The sequence below is a fragment of the Rhinatrema bivittatum genome, chromosome 8 (genome assembly GCF_901001135.1).
Source record: "Rhinatrema bivittatum chromosome 8, aRhiBiv1.1, whole genome shotgun sequence".
NCBI lineage: Eukaryota > Metazoa > Chordata > Amphibia > Gymnophiona > Rhinatrematidae > Rhinatrema > Rhinatrema bivittatum.
The window spans coordinates 139,977,194-139,995,696 of record NC_042622.1 but is presented as its reverse complement, the minus strand read 5'-3'; the positions used below and the strand labels follow the sequence as shown (position 1 = coordinate 139,995,696).

Below are 18,503 nucleotides of genomic sequence, written 5' to 3'. Positions count from 1 at the left end.
TGAGTGATTACTCATGTGGGTAACTTAGCCAGATAAGTAGCGATATTCAGATTTATCCAGTTAAGTTAAATGAATAAGTTAGACCTGCTCCATAACAGGTCTAAACTTAGCCGGATAAGACTTATCTAGCTAAGTAGCAGCAAATATGGGGATATTTAGCAGCATAGCCGTGCTGCTGAATATCCATTGTAATATCCCATATCTGATATGTCTTATCTGGCTAACTTTGCATAGACAGTTATGTCTGAAAATCTGCCCCTCTGTTTCTTTTAACCTCTCTTTGTTCCTCCATTTTCATGCCCTCCCTCCCTTTCCCCCCATCAAAAAAATGTACTCTTTTGCTGGCTTGGTGGCTCAGCAGCAGTGTTACACACTAGTGTGCAGAAGACCCAGGTTTGTTTATTTTATTTTAAAACATTTGATATACCGCACATCCATAGATCATGGCAGTTTACAAGTCATAACAAGTTTAAAATTATATTTAAACATAACTCTTCCTGTACATACCTAAAACAAACTTGCAACTTAGATCATAAAATTCTGTAAAAACAAACAGTAAAAACAAAGAATGATCATGCCTGAATTGACCATAAATATTGGTCCCTGTCTTTGGTTCTACCCAGCCTGTTATAGCTCTACCAAACTGTATACTCCTCAAGCCTTCTAATTATATACCTGATTCCTTGATCATTCTTCAAATACTAATTTGAAAAGCCAAGTTTTTAATAATTTCTTATAGCTTTGATATCCCTTGTTACCCAAAGCTGATCAGGCATTGTGTTCCATAATATTGGTCCAGCCACTAATAAAGCTCGCTCCCGAACCTTTTCTAGATGTGCTTGCTGAATTAATGGAACAATTAGTAATCCCTGATTAGCTAAATATAAACACTGCTGAGAGATATGTAGATGAAGGTTTGCACTCAACCACACAGTTTCAGGGTTATGGTTAATCTTATGGATGATGGTAAACACCTTACATTGTACTCTGAATTGTACTGGAAGCACATGTAGTCTAGATAAAATCATCGTGATATGATCATATTTGTGGGAGCCAGTTAAAACTCTAGCCGATGAATTGTATTCTTTGGTAAGCCTAAAAATAATTACAGTAATCAAAAATTAGAAAACAGCCGTATTTGTAGAGCAAGTCTGAAATCATCCATCTCTAAATATAGTTTTAACCTACACATAATACGCAATATATCGTATCCTGCTTTAATCCCTTTTTGCACCTAATTCTTTATAGGTACTCTAGCATATAGCAAGATTCCTAGAAATTTCACTACCTTGGTAACCAGAATTTCAACTCCTTCAATTTTAAAGTGGGGGAGTTTCTCAGTAACATTTCTTCTAGCTAAGATTAAAATTTCAGTTTTAGCTAGGTTCAGTGACAAATGATTGTAGAAGAGCCATTTTTGGATTGTTCCAAGATACATCTCTAATTCTTTCAATGCAGATTGTATGAAATCTTTTATAGGAAAGAGGAACTGGATGTCATCTGCAAACCCTTCTGATAGTTTACACCAGTGGTTCTCAACCTTTTTTCTGTCGGGTCACACCTGACAGATGGTTCTCACATGTGTGACACACTGAGCCCATGACCATCATAGGACTAAATGTAAAAGTACAGTTTGCATCCACAGGAACCCCCTTGATCCACAATTATGGATGTAAAGCAGAATTATGACATTCCCCGTACAACTCACCTTACAAAAAGTATATTCTGGTTCTAGTGTCATCTCAGTAACAGCAACACAAAATCCAACTACCAGGCTCAATAACCCTACTTATGAAAAGACAGCAATTTATCACTAATGCATGTCCTCTTGAGAAAATACAAGAAATAAGACTGATACAGTAAAATACCTCACTTCGGTCACATACACAGAACCAACCTAACATACTCCCAGGATCTGCAAGAATGCACATAAACTAATCCACACACAGTTACACTTGTATTATGGAATGCATGCAAACAGTAACAACCCTACCTTTGAAAAGGCAACATTGCAAATATTAAATCAGGCCCTAAACACCAATACACCTCCTATTAGGAAAACAGAACTAACCAAGCAGCTATAGATCCCAACACAGAAATAATTGTATAACTATACTAATAAGCAGAATAAATGTTTCACAACAACTATGAACAGAATAATATCCAACAATTAAAAACTCATAAAAATGATTTAAAATTCTTCAAACAACAATAAAATATTTAAAAACAGCAAACACATCACATAATATTCAGTAATTAAAATGGCAGTCAATCAAGAAAAATAAACTTAAAAAGCCACCTTTACTAACCCCCTCCAGCAGCTCTCCTACTCCTCTTCCATGCAGGCCAGTAATACACACCAGAAGCAGTAGTGGCTGAAGCTCTGTACTTATGGTCCTCTTCCTTAGTGCCCACGACCAGTCTCTCTGTCTCTCACACACACACAATACCAGTTACACCTCCATGACCAGTTTCTGTTTTTCACACACCAATCGTCTCCTGACCAGTCTTTCTCTTACATACACACCAGTCACCTTCTTGATCAGTCTCTCTCTCTCATGCATGCACACACACACACACACAGGCTTCCCACTTCCATGTTCTATCTTACATATACAGGTTTCTCACTCCCATGCTGTGTCTCACACACACCCAGGTTTCTTACTCCTATGCTAGCTCTCGCCACATGCACAGGCTTCTCATTCTCACAATCACTTTCTATCTCACACTCACACACACTCACACTCCAGTCATCTCCCTGACCAGTCACTTCCATTGTCTCTCCTATATACACACATCACCTCTCTGACCAGTTTCTCTCAATATCACACATGCTCTCTCTCACACACTTTACATAGATGATCTCAATCAAATGCTCTCACTTACACACAGGCTCTCAGTCTCAGTTACACATGCACACTCTCAATCACACATACATTCTCTCACAGACAGGCTGGCTGGCTGGCTGTCTCTCTCTCTCTCATTTCCTGCCCCCGCCCCCAGCACAAATGGAAGCTGCAGCAGCCTCCTCCTCTAGCCCCCGCAGCCCAAGAAAGAAGAATCCCATCAGCCACGGGAGGCTAATTCTGCTGTCTCCTGTGCCGATTTCTGGCTGCTTCTGATTTTGCTTCGGGTCCACGCTACTGTTCGGGGCTGCTGCTGCCGCCGCTGCTTTTTCATGTAGCATGGCTCTTTCTTCTTCCCGCGCACCCCATTGCACATCACTTCCTGTTCCGGGGCAGGTGCAGGAAGAAGAAAAGGCCCAGCTGCAGTTGCCAGCCTCCGCTAACACTGCTGCCGTTCCCATCCAGGCTTGAACGTGCTGATAGCAACGGCAGCAGTGAAAGATAGCCTGCCTCTCGCTCGGTGAAGGAAGAGGGGGGAAGAGCATTGGGAGACCGGTAGCACGCGACACACCTGCCGCTGCTTGGCGACACACCGGTTGAGAAGTGCTACTCTAGGGTATACATGTTTAGTTCTTTGAATGTATCCCCATATGTTTTAGAATGAAGACTTAACCATTTTAGTAGCCACCCTCTGAACCGACCAATCCAGTTTATACTCTTTTGAAGTTGTGGTCTTCAGAATTGTACATACTATTCCAAATAAGGTCTCACCAGAGACCTATACAGGTGCATTATCACCTCTCTCTTTTTCTGCTGAAATTCCTCTCACCATGCAGCCAAGCATCTTTCTGTCTTTTGCCATCAATTTATCACTTGTTTGGTGATACATCAGATATAGTCACCTTCAGATCCCTTTCTTCTTTCATTCCTAGAACAATTTTGTCTCCAATATTGTACCTCTCCCTTGGGTTTTTGCATGTGGATAAAGGTGAACCAGTAGATGTAGTGTACTTGGAAGGTGTTTGACAAAGTTCCTCATGAGAGGCTTCTAGGAAAAGTAAAAAGTCATGGGATAGGTGGCGATGTCCTTTCGTGGATTACAAACTGGCTAAAAGACAGGAATCAGAGAGTAGGATTAAATGGACAATTTTCTCAGTGGAAGGGAGTGGGCAGTGGAGTGCCTCAGGGATCTGTATTGGGACCCTTACTTTTCAATATATTTATAAATGATCTGGAAAGAAATACGACAAGTGAGGTAATCAAATTTGCAGATGATACAAAATTGTTCAGAGTAGTTAAATCACAAGCAGATTGTGATAAATTGCAGGAAGACCTTGTGAGGCTGGAAAATTGGGCATCAAAATGGCAGATGAAATTTAATGTGGACAAGAGCAAGTTGATGCATATAGGGAAAAATAACCCATGCTAGAGTTACACAATGTTAGGTTCTATATTAGGTGCTACTACCCAAGAAAGAGATCTAGGTGTCATAGTGGATAACACATTGAAATTGTCGGTTCAGTGTGCTGCGGCAGTCAAAAATGCAAACAGAATGTTGGGAATTATTAGAAAGGGAATGGTGAATAAAACGGAAAATGTCATAATGCCTCTGTATCGCTCAATGGTGAGACCGCACCTTGAATACTGTGTACAGTTCTGGTCGCCGCATCTCAAAAAAGATATAATTGCGATGGAGAAGGTACAGAGAAGGGCTACCAAAATGATAAGGGGAATGGAACAGCTCCCCTATGAGGAAAGACTAAAGAGGTTAGGACTTTTCAGCTTGGAGAAGAGACGGCTGAGGGGGGATATGATAGAGGTGTTTAAAATCATGAGAGGTCTAGAACGGGTAGATGTGAATCGGTTTTTTACTCTTTTGGATAGTAGACCAGGGGGCACTCCATGAAGTTAGCATGGGGCACATTTAAAACTAATCGGAGAAAGTTCTTTTTCACTCAACGCACAATTAAACTCTGGAATTTGTTGCCAGAAGATGTGGTTAGTGCAGTTAGTATAGCTGTGTTTAAAAAAGGATTGGATAAGTTCTTGGAGGAGAAGTCCATTACCGGCTATTAATTAATTTGACGTAGATAACCACCGCTATTACTAGCAACGGTAACATGGAGTAAACTTAGTTTTTGGGTACTTGCCAGGTTCTTATGACCTAGATTGGCCACTGTTGTAAACAGGATGCTGGGCTTGATGGACCCATGGTCTGACCCAGTATGGCATGTTCTTATGTTCTTATTACTCTGCATTTTTTATTTTAGCATTAAATCTTAATTGCAGAACCTAGACCATTCCTCTAGCTTCGCTAGATCCCTCTTCATGTTTTCCACACCTTCCTGGCTGTCCACCCTGTTAGAGATTTTTTTATCATTGGCAAAAAGCTAAACTTTTCCCAACAACCCTTCCATTATGGCCCTCACAAATGTGTTGAAAAGAACCGGTGCAGGGATTGATCTCTGAGGTACACACTCCTCAGAGAAAACTCCATTTACCACTACCCTTTTTTCTTGTCCCATTCAGCCAGTTTCTAATCCAGTCACTCAGTCTAGGTCTCATCCCAAGGGTGCTCAATTTATTTATAAATTGCCTATGTGGAACTGTGTCAAAGGCCTTACTGAAATCTAAGTATACATCTAGTGCTTTCCCTTGATCCAACTCTCTCTTCACCCTTTCAAAGAAATTGATCAGATTTGTGTAACAAGATCTACCTGTTGTAAAACCATGCTGCCTCAAATCTTGTAATCCATTGGATTCCAGAAACTTCACTATCCTCTGTTTTAGAAGTGATTCCATTAATTTGCTCATCACAGAGTTCAGGCTAACTGACCTATAGTTTCCAGCCTCCTCTTTCTTTCTTCCACTTTTATGATTAGGAACCACATCTGCCCATCTCCATTCCTCTGAAACTACTCCCAATTCTAAAGAAGCATCGAAGAGGTCACACAGCGGAGCTGCCAGGACTTCTCTGTTCCTTTAGTATCCTTGGATGTATCCCAAACAGCCCCATCACCTTATCTACTTAGTTTAGTTAGCTCCTCACGAACATACTTTTTTGAAAATTGATTGAGATTTACCTCACTTCCAATCTTACTTGGATTTGTTTTGTGTGGTCCTGCTCCTGTGAGCATATCCTTACCTGAATGGGATTGGAGTCTGATATTGTTTGTTAATGTTAATAAAGCAGACTCTGTGCTATAGGCTGCATGAAAATCATACTGAGAAAGGTGTAGATTGTTGGTCTTTCAGACAGTCATTTTGCAGGTCAAAGACTACCTTTTTGATGATGATAGAAATCATAGCTAAATTGGAAATGGGTCTATAGTTGGACTTGATATTGGAATCTAAATTATATTTTAAAGAAAGGAACTCACTCTAGCAGTCTTTAACTATTCTGGGAAAGAAGAATTTATGAGATGAGAAACTGGTTTTGACATAGAGAGAGAGGAGGATATCTTACATTGGATCATTATAAAAAATTATCCAAAGGTGGTGATGTCCACACCTGTTTAAACCATCTTGACATCTGCAGAATGGCCTAATAAAATGTGGTTTTCTCCAGGCCTAGTGTGATGTGAAATACAGAATTAATTTGGTTCTGTTTCCAGCATGTCAGCAGGGAACCTCACCATATGTCCTTATAGAGCATTTTACCGACTCCTTTTTCTCAAAGCATCTATTGATTTCCCTTTGAGTGAGATTGTAGTCTGTTTTATAAATAGATGTCAACTTATAGTAAATCTTGTGTTGTTTAGGCTGTGTGCGGCTGGTGGTAAGGTATTGTACATTGCTTTGGCTTATCTTCTTTTCACATTAAAAAGAATTTATATGGATCTGTCGTAATAACAAATAGACTGAAAGCCAATGAATGTTCAACAGAGATTGCTGCAACAATTACTGCAGATTTAGTTTGGGGAACAAGACACCAGTGTGTTATAGCTAAACTTTGTTATAAAAGGTTTGTGATAGAGGGACCGGTGCACCTGGATACTGACTTTGAAAGGTATTTTAGAGTTTTGTAGACAGAACTGTTAATCACAGCTATACTGAATACTTTTCCTTGTGGAAACTGTATTATGGCTATGTAGCCCTTTGATGGTTGGTGGATTCCAGTTCCCTGCTTGGGTTAGTATGTTCTTCTTTGTTCTAAATTGAATAGATGGTGTAGTGGACCAACTCAAGGTGAATCACTCACTGATAAAGGTTGAACAAACCTCTCTGGGAATTGGCAAGGCTCTATGGTACTCTCTAGTATATAGTATTATTATAAAGCACTTAGTTGTCCTTAATGAATGCAACATTTGTGAAGAAGAAATATTATCTAATGTTGCTACTGGGAGCCTCATACCTTGATCTCTTATTTTAGATCCCACTTTTTATGGAAAAGGTTTGCATCTTATTATTTGTACACTTTAGATATTTAAACATGTCTTTCATACCCTCCCCTACTAAGGTACAGGAAAAGGTCTGGTTCCTTCAGGACTGGCTATGTCCAAATATTGGGCCAGTGCATTATTGATGAGTAACTTTCCAACACACTAATCAATATGGGTGTACTTATGAGTTGTTCCTTTATTGAAGTTTCCATAGAACAATAAAACCTAATAGTACCTATTTCTAAAGGAGTGTAACTGATGCCGGAAGCAGTTCAGTACTGTATGTTCCTAAATTGCCTCAGTTTCTAGGGTACAGATTGCAGTTGAAACTATTTATTTAGATTTTTATATTCTGCTTTTTGACAATTCAAAGTGTACATCAAAGTAGATTATATTCAGGTACTATAGGTATTTCCCTAACCCCAAAGGGCTTACAATCAGATTTTGTACCTGAGGCAATAGAGGGTAAAGTGACTTGCTCAAGGTCACAAGGAGCGACAGTGTGATTTCAACCCTGGTTTCCCTGGGTTGTAGCCCGCTGCTCTAATCACTAGGCTATAGTGTAAATCAGTCTAGGATGACAGATGCACAAGATTCCATGTGGTCAGTATTGTAAAAGAAACATCTGTGGTGTATATTAGTGAATGGATTTCTGTGAGAGTTAAGGGGTTATACGATTAATATAGAAAGGTTGGTCTGGTTTTTCTGGTTTCCTGTAAACTATGTACAGAATGTTTTGTGATTATAAAATATTGATTGTTTTAAGTGAGGTTATCTAAAACAGCAATATTAGCAACATGTATATATAGGATCATATATATATATATATATATATATATATATATATTTAGGATCAGACTATTTCTCCAGCTATGTTAGGGTCTTAGCTAGACAAACCATGGGTCTTAAATTTCCTACCACCCTGAGTGCCTCCAACTTCCCAGCTAACTGTTCAGCCAGATAAAAGTTATCCAGATAAGTAGTAAGCGTTCTGGAGTAGAATTAAGTTAGCTGGATAACTTATCCAGCTAAGTCTTGTCATGTTAGAGAGCATTCCTAAAGTTAGCCAAATACAATTATTCTAACTGGACTTTATCCGGCTATATTCAGCAGAGTTCCTAACTAGCAGCATTCCACTAAATATCCATGACAGTTTATCCAGCTAATTTTAGCCGGATAAGTTGTCTGCTTCTACTTTTTCTTTTTTTTTGTATATTTTTATTGGCGTGAGTTCACATAAACCACCCAATGCAATTATATAAACAATCCTAATAACGGAACATGTTGTCAATACAGCAAAACATCCATATCATATTATAATGGTAACCCACATTTTGTGATATAGTTTCCCCCTACCATTTCACATATCTGCTTCTGCTTTCTAATATATTTATATGTATGTGTTTTTGTGTGTGTGTGTGTTGCTGGTATTGCCGTTTTAAGTAGCAGTATTTCCTGGGGCTTCTAAAAATGAAATAATCTTAAACACTCAGTTCCCTTTTGCATATTTCCATAGCCTTGGATGCAGTATTACAGATTGAGGATTCAAAGCCACATGCAGCTTCCCAAGGGTCTCTTTGGGGCTCCTTAACACAGAGGTTTTAAAATGTCTCAGGGTAAATGGAAGCCAATATTTACATTCTGAACTTTAAAAGAAAATACCATTTTTCAACTAGATTCTCCGAGATGTGATCTACTGAGTGATAAAAGTTCTAGACCACTAATCTGGTGGCCATTTCCATACTTCCACCTCACTTACCTTTCTGAATTTTTTTCTGTTTTTCTAGTACAACCACCCACATCAGTTTCTGCCACTCACATACTAAGTGGTAAATATTCAAAAGCCATATAGCAAGTTTGGGGATATTCTGGCAATTATCCAGCTAAGTTATAACTTTAATAAGTCATTACCCAACTATAATTTAGTCAGATAAAAAAGGGGCATTCTGGGGATGTTCTGAGGTGTTCCAAACTAATCCGGCTAACTTAATTGATTTTCAGTTATAACCAGCTGACTGGGATATTTTTCAAAATGCTATAAATATAGTGGACATACCACCAGCGATTTAAAAAAAAAAAAAAAAAGGGGGGGGCGTGGTCAGGCTAATTTCCCAGCTTCTACATCACATAAGTGTTTGAAACTAGCTGGAGACTGCATTATACAAATCAACTCCTCTTGTTGGTAACTTTCATCGATTCAAATGATGGAAATTCTTCAGTGAATTCACATTTGCAATTAATTTCTCTAGCTGTGTATGTAAAACCATCCTCCCTCAAACCCACACCAAGTTGAAAGTGTTCCCTCATACAGTGGTACATATTTAGCATATCATATTGTGCTCCTATTTAAAACTCCCCCAAAGACATCACATCACAGACCTGCGGGGCCGATCCTGCTGCCCTCTTCTGAAAGTGCCCTGTCACAAGGTTTAAAAAAAAAACAATTTGAGGGCTAGGACTTATTGCTGATCAATCCCTCTCACCCTATCTCCTGCTCCCGGTTCCTGATTTATCCAAAAAATGAAGTGCTCTCCACGTCCCCCCTCCCCCCCACCTAATAGCCACTCCAACCCCCCCCCCCCCCACACACACACACACACACTACTTTAAATGACTGCATTTCTTCAGCCCAGATCGCAGTTGCATCCTACTGGATAAATTTACCCTTAACTGGGTATGTTCTTTTGAATATACCCAGTTAAGGGTAAAGTTATACGGCTAGCCGAATAACTTTAATCAGGGATATTCAGTAGAATGCTTATCCCACTGAATATCCAGGACAAATTATCTGGGTAAACCTAGCCAGATAACTTGTCAACTAAAAGGCCTACTGAATGTTGGCCTCTAAATGTCTATGTTGATCCTCTCTTTGGGTTAAAGTAGAGTAAGACAGGGCTGAGCCATCAGCAATAAATTGGGAGGTGAGAAGGCGTCAGTTTTTCCAAGTAGTAAAATTGCATGGTAAATTTCATATGGGTTCAATATTCAAAAAACTGGCAAGCAGCAATGTTAATTTTAGCTGATTATCTTTAGGTGAATTTTCAGGCAAACCTAACCAGCTAGGGCAGGGGTGGGCAAGTCCGGTCCTCGAGGGCTGCAAACCAGTCGGGTTTTCAGGATACCCCTAATGAATATGCATGAAATAGATTTGCATACAACTGAGGCGGTGTATGTATGCAGGTCTCTCTCATGCATATTCATTAAGGATATCCTGAAAACCCGACTGGTTTGCAGCCCTCGAGGACCGGAATTGCCCACCCCTGAGCTAGGGTTTTGTCTAAATATTCCCTAAATCTGGCCAGTAAAAAATTGACCAGTTAGATTTGTCTGCATTTTATTTGCCGAGGAATGACTGTTTTACATGGTGAGGTTTAACTGACTGATGAAATCTTTTGAAAATGAACCCCTGTGCTTTTAAGTATGTTAATGGTGAAATTGAGATGCATTATGTCTCACAGTGTCATGAAGAACTCACCCAAAATTGCAAAGAAGCATCACTCATAAAACTTTAGGTAACCAGCCTCAGGTTGAAAATGACCAAAAATTGTAAGCCTCTGATGATGTGGAGGTCATTGTTCAGATGGCATGAGTCTGCACCACAAAGGAACAGGTTCCAAACTGGCTTCATAGCCCGAGAGGTAAAATACCTAATGGGGCTGAAGACATGTAATTACTGAACTTCTCCTCCTTGCTAGCCATCTCTCCACATTAGCACTAGAACAAGTCAGGAAAGAGTGGAAAGGATTACAGTGTGTTGAAAAGCTAATATTTTTACTGTATTTTATTTACATTAACCAGTGATAAATGAGTTTTCTTTATTCATTTTGTCAGATGAATCCGACTATCAGACAGAGTATGAGGAGGAAGAAAACCAAGATTTGCAGAAAGAGGATTATGCTAATTTTCTCAGCAAGCCAAGTGAAGAGGTTTCTGACAGCGTAAGCACCTTGTACTCTATATATACAGACAGAAAGCACCTACAAGTATGATTTAGTACAGTTTTTTTCATCCACTGGTCTGTGGACCGGCAGCAGTCTCCAGCAGTGTTTTTGACAGTCTGCAGAGTGGCAGTCATTGCAGGAGGGAGCAGACTTGTACTGCAACTGCAGAGACACCTGCTGCCACTAGTGGGGCATTTTCTCCTGCCCTAAAGCACTGGATCAAAATGTCCTGATAGTGGCTTCACTCCAGGCCCTGCAGTGCTGCTGCTCTAGGGTGCGGGGACAGATTGCTGGCACTGAACAGCTGCTCGGGTTGATAGACTAAACATGCACATCAGCTGAACCTCAGACTGCCCCCAGTTCTGGACGTAAACCAAATAATTCAGGTCTGGCAGCATTACTGAATGGGGAGGGAGGTGGTAATAAAGAAGCAAGATGTGTGCTGTAGCATTTCGTTCAAGGTTTTTATGAATGTTATCATTCTATATTACACAGCAGCAATGAATGCAGCATTTTCATTGTATGTTTGTATTTCTTGCGATAAAACCCAATAAATATACTTAAAAAAAAATCCAAGGGATTGCTGGCTATGCAGCCGCAAAGGCTGCTAGAGCAGCATCCCCACTGCCACCACTGTAAGTGTATTTGGAACCTGGCTACATTATCCTCTGGAGAGGGGAGACCTTATTTTTTCCCCTCCCCTGCTCTGGATGCAAGAAGCACAGTTCTTTTGTCATTTCTTGCAATTAGAGCATTAGGTGGAGGTCTGGGTTGAGGCTGGGGTAGACTCCTGAAGCGGCTGGGAGTGTATGTACTCCTTCCACCGCACTTGAACCGAGGAGGGAGTACATACACTCCCTCCACGGTTCATAGACTTAAGCCATACGAGACAATTCTTCCTACCCCACTCTTCAGGAGTCTTCCCCATCTCTACCAGCCCACATAACTTTAGGAGGTCTACAAACCACTCCTTGACATCTAAAAGGTTGAGAAATGCTAATTTAAAGGTGAATTTTAAAAGCCTGACGCACGCATCAAATAGGGATGTGCGAATATGTTGGGCTGGCATGCACCAAGCTGATTTTAAAAGCCGCCAAGATATGCGCATACATGCCGCTGTGCGCACAAATAAAAAGTTTTCCAAAAGAGGTGGGGTGCAGTCTGGGCAGAGTATAGGTGTTCTGGGATTTTAACAATGAAATTTGCACGTAAATACCTACGCGCAGAGGCCCGCACCAGGGTCCCCTAAGAACATGCCATACTGGGTTAGACCAAGGGTCCATCAAGCCCAGCATCCTGTTTCCAACAGTGGACAATCCAGGCTACAAGTACCTGGCAAGTACCCAAAAACTAAGTATATCCCATGCTGCTGATGCTAGTAATAGCAGTAACTATTTTCTAAGTCAACTTGATTAATAGCAGGTAATGGACTTCTCCTCCAAGAACCTAGCCAAACCTTTTTTAAACCCAGCTATACTAACTACACTAACCATATCCCCTGGCAATAAATTCCAGAGTTTATTTGTGCGTTGAGTGAAAAAGAACTTTCTCCGATTAGTTTTAAATGTGCTACATACTAACTTCTTGGAGTGCCCTCTAGTCCTTTCCCTTTTGAAAGTTTAGCACTAGAGCCGTGGATTTGCTTACTGTCCCCCTTCCAGTCATTAATTCAAATTTGATCATATTATGATCACTATTGTCAAGAGGCCCCACCACAGATACCTCTCACCAAATCCTGTTCTCCACTGAGAATTAGAGCTAGAATTGCTCCCTCTTTCATTGGTTCCTGAACCAATTGCTCCATAAAACTGTCATTTATTCCATCCAGGAACTTTATCTCTCTAGCATGTCCTGATGTTACATTTTACCCAATCAATATTGGGGTAATTGAAATCTCCCATTATTTCTGCACTACCAATTTGGTTAGCTTCCCTAATTTCTCTTAGCATTTCACTGCCCGTCTCACCATCTTGGCCAGGTGGATGGTAGTATACCCATAACACTATACTCTTCCCCCATACGCAAGGGATTTCTACCCATAAAGATTCGATTGTGCATTTAGTCTCATGCAGGATCTTTATCTTGTTGGACTCTATGCCATCCCGGACATAAAGCATCACCCTGCCTCCCAGATGCTCCTCTCTATCATTGCGATATAATTTGTATCCCGGTATAGCACTGTCCCATTGGTTATACTCCTTCCACCATGTCTCTGAGATGCCAATTAAGTCTGTCATCATTCACTGCTATACATTCTAATTCTCCCATCTTCTTAAACTTCTGGCATTAGCATACAAACATTTCAAAGTGTGTTTTTTGTTTGTGTTTTCATTCTGCTTTTAATTGATAGGGATAAATTGGAATCTTTTAGCTCAGGTGAGTTTTTAATTACAGGCACTTGGACTACTTTTCTTATTATTGGAACCTCACTTTTGGGATGCCCTAATTCTAATGTGTCATTAGTATCCTTTGAAGATACCTCCCTCCGAACCATGCGCTGCTGAGCAACTGTCGACTTTCCCCTTAGAGCAGCTTTTAAACTAGTACAATCTCATTTTCAAAGGTTTACGCCATCAGCCTGATTTCACCCTGGTTAAGGTGAAGCCCATCCCTTCGGAAGAGACTCCCCCTTTCCTTACAAAACTGAATCCCTCTTTCTTGCACAATCGTCTTATCCACGCATTGAGACTCTGGAGCTCTGCCTGCCTCTGGTGACCTTTGCATGGAACAGGGAGCATTTCAGAGAATGCTACCCTGGAGGTTCTGGATTTCAGCTTTCTATCTAAGAGCCTAAATTTGGCTTTCAGAACCTCCCTCCCAAATTTTCCTATGTCGTTGGTGACCACATGTACCATGACAGCCGACTCCTTTCCAGCACTGTCTAAAATCCTATCTAGGTGACGCGCGAGGTCCGCCACCTTCGCACCAGGTAGGCATGTTACCAGGCGATCCTCACGCCCAACAGCCACCCAGCTATCTACATTCCTAATAATCGAATCACCAACTATGACCACCAATCTAACTCTTCTCTCCTGGGCAGTAGCCCTGGGAAAGACATCCTCAGTGTGAAAGGACAGTGCACTACCTGGAGAGCAGGTCCTTGCTACAGGATCATTTCCTGCTGCACCAGGTTGATGCTTTCCGATCATGAGACCTTCCTCCTCCAAGCAGCACCAGGGCTGCCAGTCTGATGTTGGGACTTGGTTACTATGTCCCTGAAGGTCTCATCTATATACCTCTCTGTCTCCCTCAGCTCCTCCAGGTCTGCCACTCTAGCCTCCAGAGGTCGGACTTGTTCCCTGAGAGACAGGAGCTCTTTGCATCGCATGCACATATATAACTTCTCAATGGCGGGTAAAAAAATCATACATGTGACACTTGATGCAAAAGACTGAGAGGCCCCCCTCTTGCTGCTGGACTGCTGCCTTCATTTCAGATTTTTTAAGCTCCTACTTAAGTTTTAGGTTGCTATGGGAGTAGGAATGTGTCTGATTAGGGTCCTTTAAATGTATTAGTATATTCGCTATATGTTTGGTAGTAGCCTACAGGGGAATGATCAAACTCTCAATGAGGTGTGGGGAATTTGTGAAGTGAAGTTAAAAGGCTGATTGAAATCTGACTCCGTCTCCAACTGCTGGTCCTGAGTCCATCTGTCTACACTAAGGAAAACAAAATTATCAGGTAAGTAATTTCTCCCTAATACTTTAAAAACATTTCCCAAGCAAAACTTACTGATTCCTTTCAGCCACCAGCAAGGTGATCTTCTCCTCTCAGTGCTCCAGCTGGATTGCCGCATAACTTTACTTCTGCTATGGATGATGTGTAACTTATAAAACAAAATAAATCTAGGCAAATCAGCAGAGATTTAAAGGTCAGGGCTAACAGGGGGGAAAGGAGGCTATTAAACTAGAGGGGTTTGGAAGCCCTAGCCCTTGAGTGGGCAAACTGGAGAAAACTGGAAATGGCATTGTTGCGCGTTTCTTTTACAATCTCCTCACTTACATGGTAGAAGTGGTATTTGCGCGCATAAGCATGCACCCACTTAAAATTGAGCACACAAGTGCGTGCGGTCAGGCTGTTTATAATATGCACGCACGTATGTGCATATGTTATAAAATACTAAATTTATAAACCCGAACAATATAACATGCCAGCACAGAGTCGTGGGAGCAGCCGCCTGTCTTTCATGGAGCTTCACGGACCGCTAAACAAACTTAACAAGTTGAACATTGCTGGCACAGTAATCAAATTCACTGTCACAACATCTAATGTTTCACTGGAATACGGGTCTCTCTTGCGCACATCCAGCCCTTGAAGAAGGAGCCAGCCTCCGAAACATCAGGATGTCGGCTGAGGCAAGACCGACTACAAATTTGAGATAAGTGAATATTGCAACAGTATCCACGTGATCATTTAAGCAACAATTGCACAGTGGACAGTGAGCACTACAAAAGTTTGCATTCCAACACTGGGGTACCTAATGATTTTTAAAGCCTATACACAGGCTTCACAGTCACGATAGCTGCATGTTTTACAGCATCGTATGAAGGTACACTCAGACAATTGACATCCATATAACAGGTCTTTTTTTGAATTCATAATTTTTTTTTTATGTTATAAAATAGCCATGTCCCTAGACGTGGGCCGACAAACATGCGTACATGTGTGCCCATACACCGCTTTGAAAGTTACCATCCCTATACATACACAGTAGACTAAATCTTCCTGTAGCAGGCCTTGTCAGCACAGAAGCATCTTCCATCATGCTGCAAAAATCCTGACCTCTGCGCCATTATGGAAACATGGCTTAAACACACGGACACTGCACTAATAAACCAACTTCCAACTCATAGCTACGATATTTTCTCCATTCCCAGAAAGAAAAAAAGAGGGGGGGGTATCCTCCTAGCAGCCAAAAAAGAGCTAAAAATTACTCAATTCCCAATTAACTCTCCTTCTAAAATAGAAACAGGCCTTTTCAAATCTGACAGTCTGCAAATCCTTCTAATCTATGCTCCCCCAGGCCTTCTAGAATCCGATGCATCACCCATACTAGAATTAACAACAACCTACCTAAATCTGGAGCATCCCGCCATAATACTGGGAGACTTTAACTTACACGTCGACGACCCCATTCTCTCAACCAATTGCGAATCTTTCCTAACCGCCATGTCAGCCATAGGCTTCAAGCAGATCATAAACAATCCTACCCACAGAGCAGGTCACACCCTGGACCTAATATTTGTAAACTCTAGCATCTCTCAATCAACTCCTCCCAAATGCCAACCTGTTCCCTGGTCTGACCATACTTTAATATCTTCCACCTTTATGCTAGAACAAACAAGCAGAAAACCTGTCCCACAACCGGAATTCATATACAGGAAATCTTGCTCATCCGAGGAATTAAACAATCATCTAGGCCCAGAACTCTCACTCAAAGACATCTCTTCACCCAACTCAGCCCTCCACTCTTGGTCCAAGATAACAGAATCAGCAGCTAACAAGCTATGTCCTCTGGCAACAAAAAAACTCGAACACAACACCTCCAAAAGACAACCTTGGTTTAAAGAAGAACTTCAAAAACTAAAACACTCCCTCCGACAGAAGGAAAGCAAATGGCGGAAAACACCAACACAGACCTCCCTCTCTGCCTACAAACTCGCACTCCACCAATACAAAAGCGCTACATTAAAAACAAAAAGGGATTTCTTTGCACAGAAGATCCATCACATAATCTTTGATTCCAAAGCCCTCTTTGCCTATGTATCTAACCTAACGCAAACCTCGACTCCTGACATCCCTGCCAACCTAGCTCAAGAAAAAGCAGAGGAGCTGGCCCTCTTCTTTAGCAACAAAATCTCAAACCTAATAACACAGCTGAGAACCAACACTTCAACGCCATCCAACACATACTTCCACCACAACAAAGACATTACTCTACAATCCTTCGAACCCATCACTACTACTGAGTTACTTTCTACATTAAAGAAAATGAAACCTTCATCTCACCCATTAGACCACATCCCATCCAAACTTCTCCTGCTAATACCAGACACAATCTCCAATGCTCTGACAGACATCATTAACTGCTCCCTAGCACAAGGAAGCTACCCAGACGACCTGAAGATTGCATCCATCAAACCGCTTCTGAAAAAACCCAACTTAAATCCTAAAGATCCTACCAATTTCCGTCCTATATCCAATCTCCCATTCATAGCTAAGGTAACGGAAAAATTAGTTAACTCCAGACTTTCAGACTACCTCGAGGAACATAAAATTCTGTTCCCGTCCCAATATGGCTTCAGAAAAGCTTTAAATACTGAATCACTACTAATTTCCCTGACCGACTACCTCATCATGGGCCTGGATAAAGGTCACACTTATTTACTGATCCTCCTGGACCTTTCAGCGGCCTTTGATACGGTTAACCATTCATCCCTACTAACTCAATTAGCAAACATCGGAATAACAGGAACAGCACTATCGTGGTTCAAATCGTTCTTAGGGAACAGAAAATACAAAGTCAAAATTCACAATAAAGAATCTCAACACTACCCTTCATCTACGGGAGTTCCACAAGGCTCCTCCCTTTCACCAACGCTCTTTAATATCTACTTGCTCCCTCTTTGCCAACTGCTAACTGATTTAAACCTTAAACACTTTCTTTATGCAGATGACGTCCAGATAGTCATCCCCGTCAAAGAATCCTACAGCAAAACCCTAGAATTCTGGGAAACTAGTCTTAAAAAAATTGATGAACTCCTCTCCAACCTTAATCTAATACTAAACTCCTCTAAAAGCGAACTCCTCCTAATTTCATCTGAATACAGTAACACTGACTCATATCCCCCACCCAATTTACAAACTCCACAAGTAAGAAACCTGGGAGCTATCTTTGATAACAGGTTAAACCTAAAAGCATTCATAAATCAAACTACTAAGGACTGCTTCTACAAACTCCAAGTCTTAAAAAGAACAAGACCTCTCTTCCACTTTCATGACTACAGAACTATTCTGCAATCAATAGTATTTTCTAAACTAGATTACTGCAACTCTTTGCTATTAGGTCTCCCCTCATCTCACACGAAACCCCTTCAGATGGTTCAAAACACGGCTGCGAGAATATTAACTAACACACGGAGAAGAGACCACATAACACCAATCCTCAAAGACCTGCACTGGCTACCAATTCACTACAGAATCATATATAAGTCCATAACCACTATTTTCAAAGCTATACACCAACACTCTCAGCTCAACCTTCAAATTCCTCTCAAAAAATTTACATCCAACAGACCAATCAGAGAGTCCTATAGAGAAACCTTACAAGTACC

The 18,503-nt window shown here is 41.0% G+C and overlaps 1 protein-coding gene across 8 annotated transcripts in view; it reads left to right on the top strand.

Annotated features, from left to right (window-relative positions):
- The window catches only part of PNPLA7 (patatin like phospholipase domain containing 7), a 668,718-nt gene that overhangs the window by 637,656 nt on the left and 12,559 nt on the right, over positions 1–18,503 (top strand). For 7 of the 8 annotated variants that reach the window (XM_029614471.1, XM_029614468.1, XM_029614470.1 and 4 more), the window contains one exon: positions 11,060–11,166. In XM_029614471.1, the coding sequence (XP_029470331.1) occupies positions 11,060–11,166 (107 nt within the window). Of the gene's footprint in view, positions 1–11,059; positions 11,167–18,503 lie in introns of those variants that run through there. The other variant, XR_003858427.1, reaches the window with a different exon arrangement.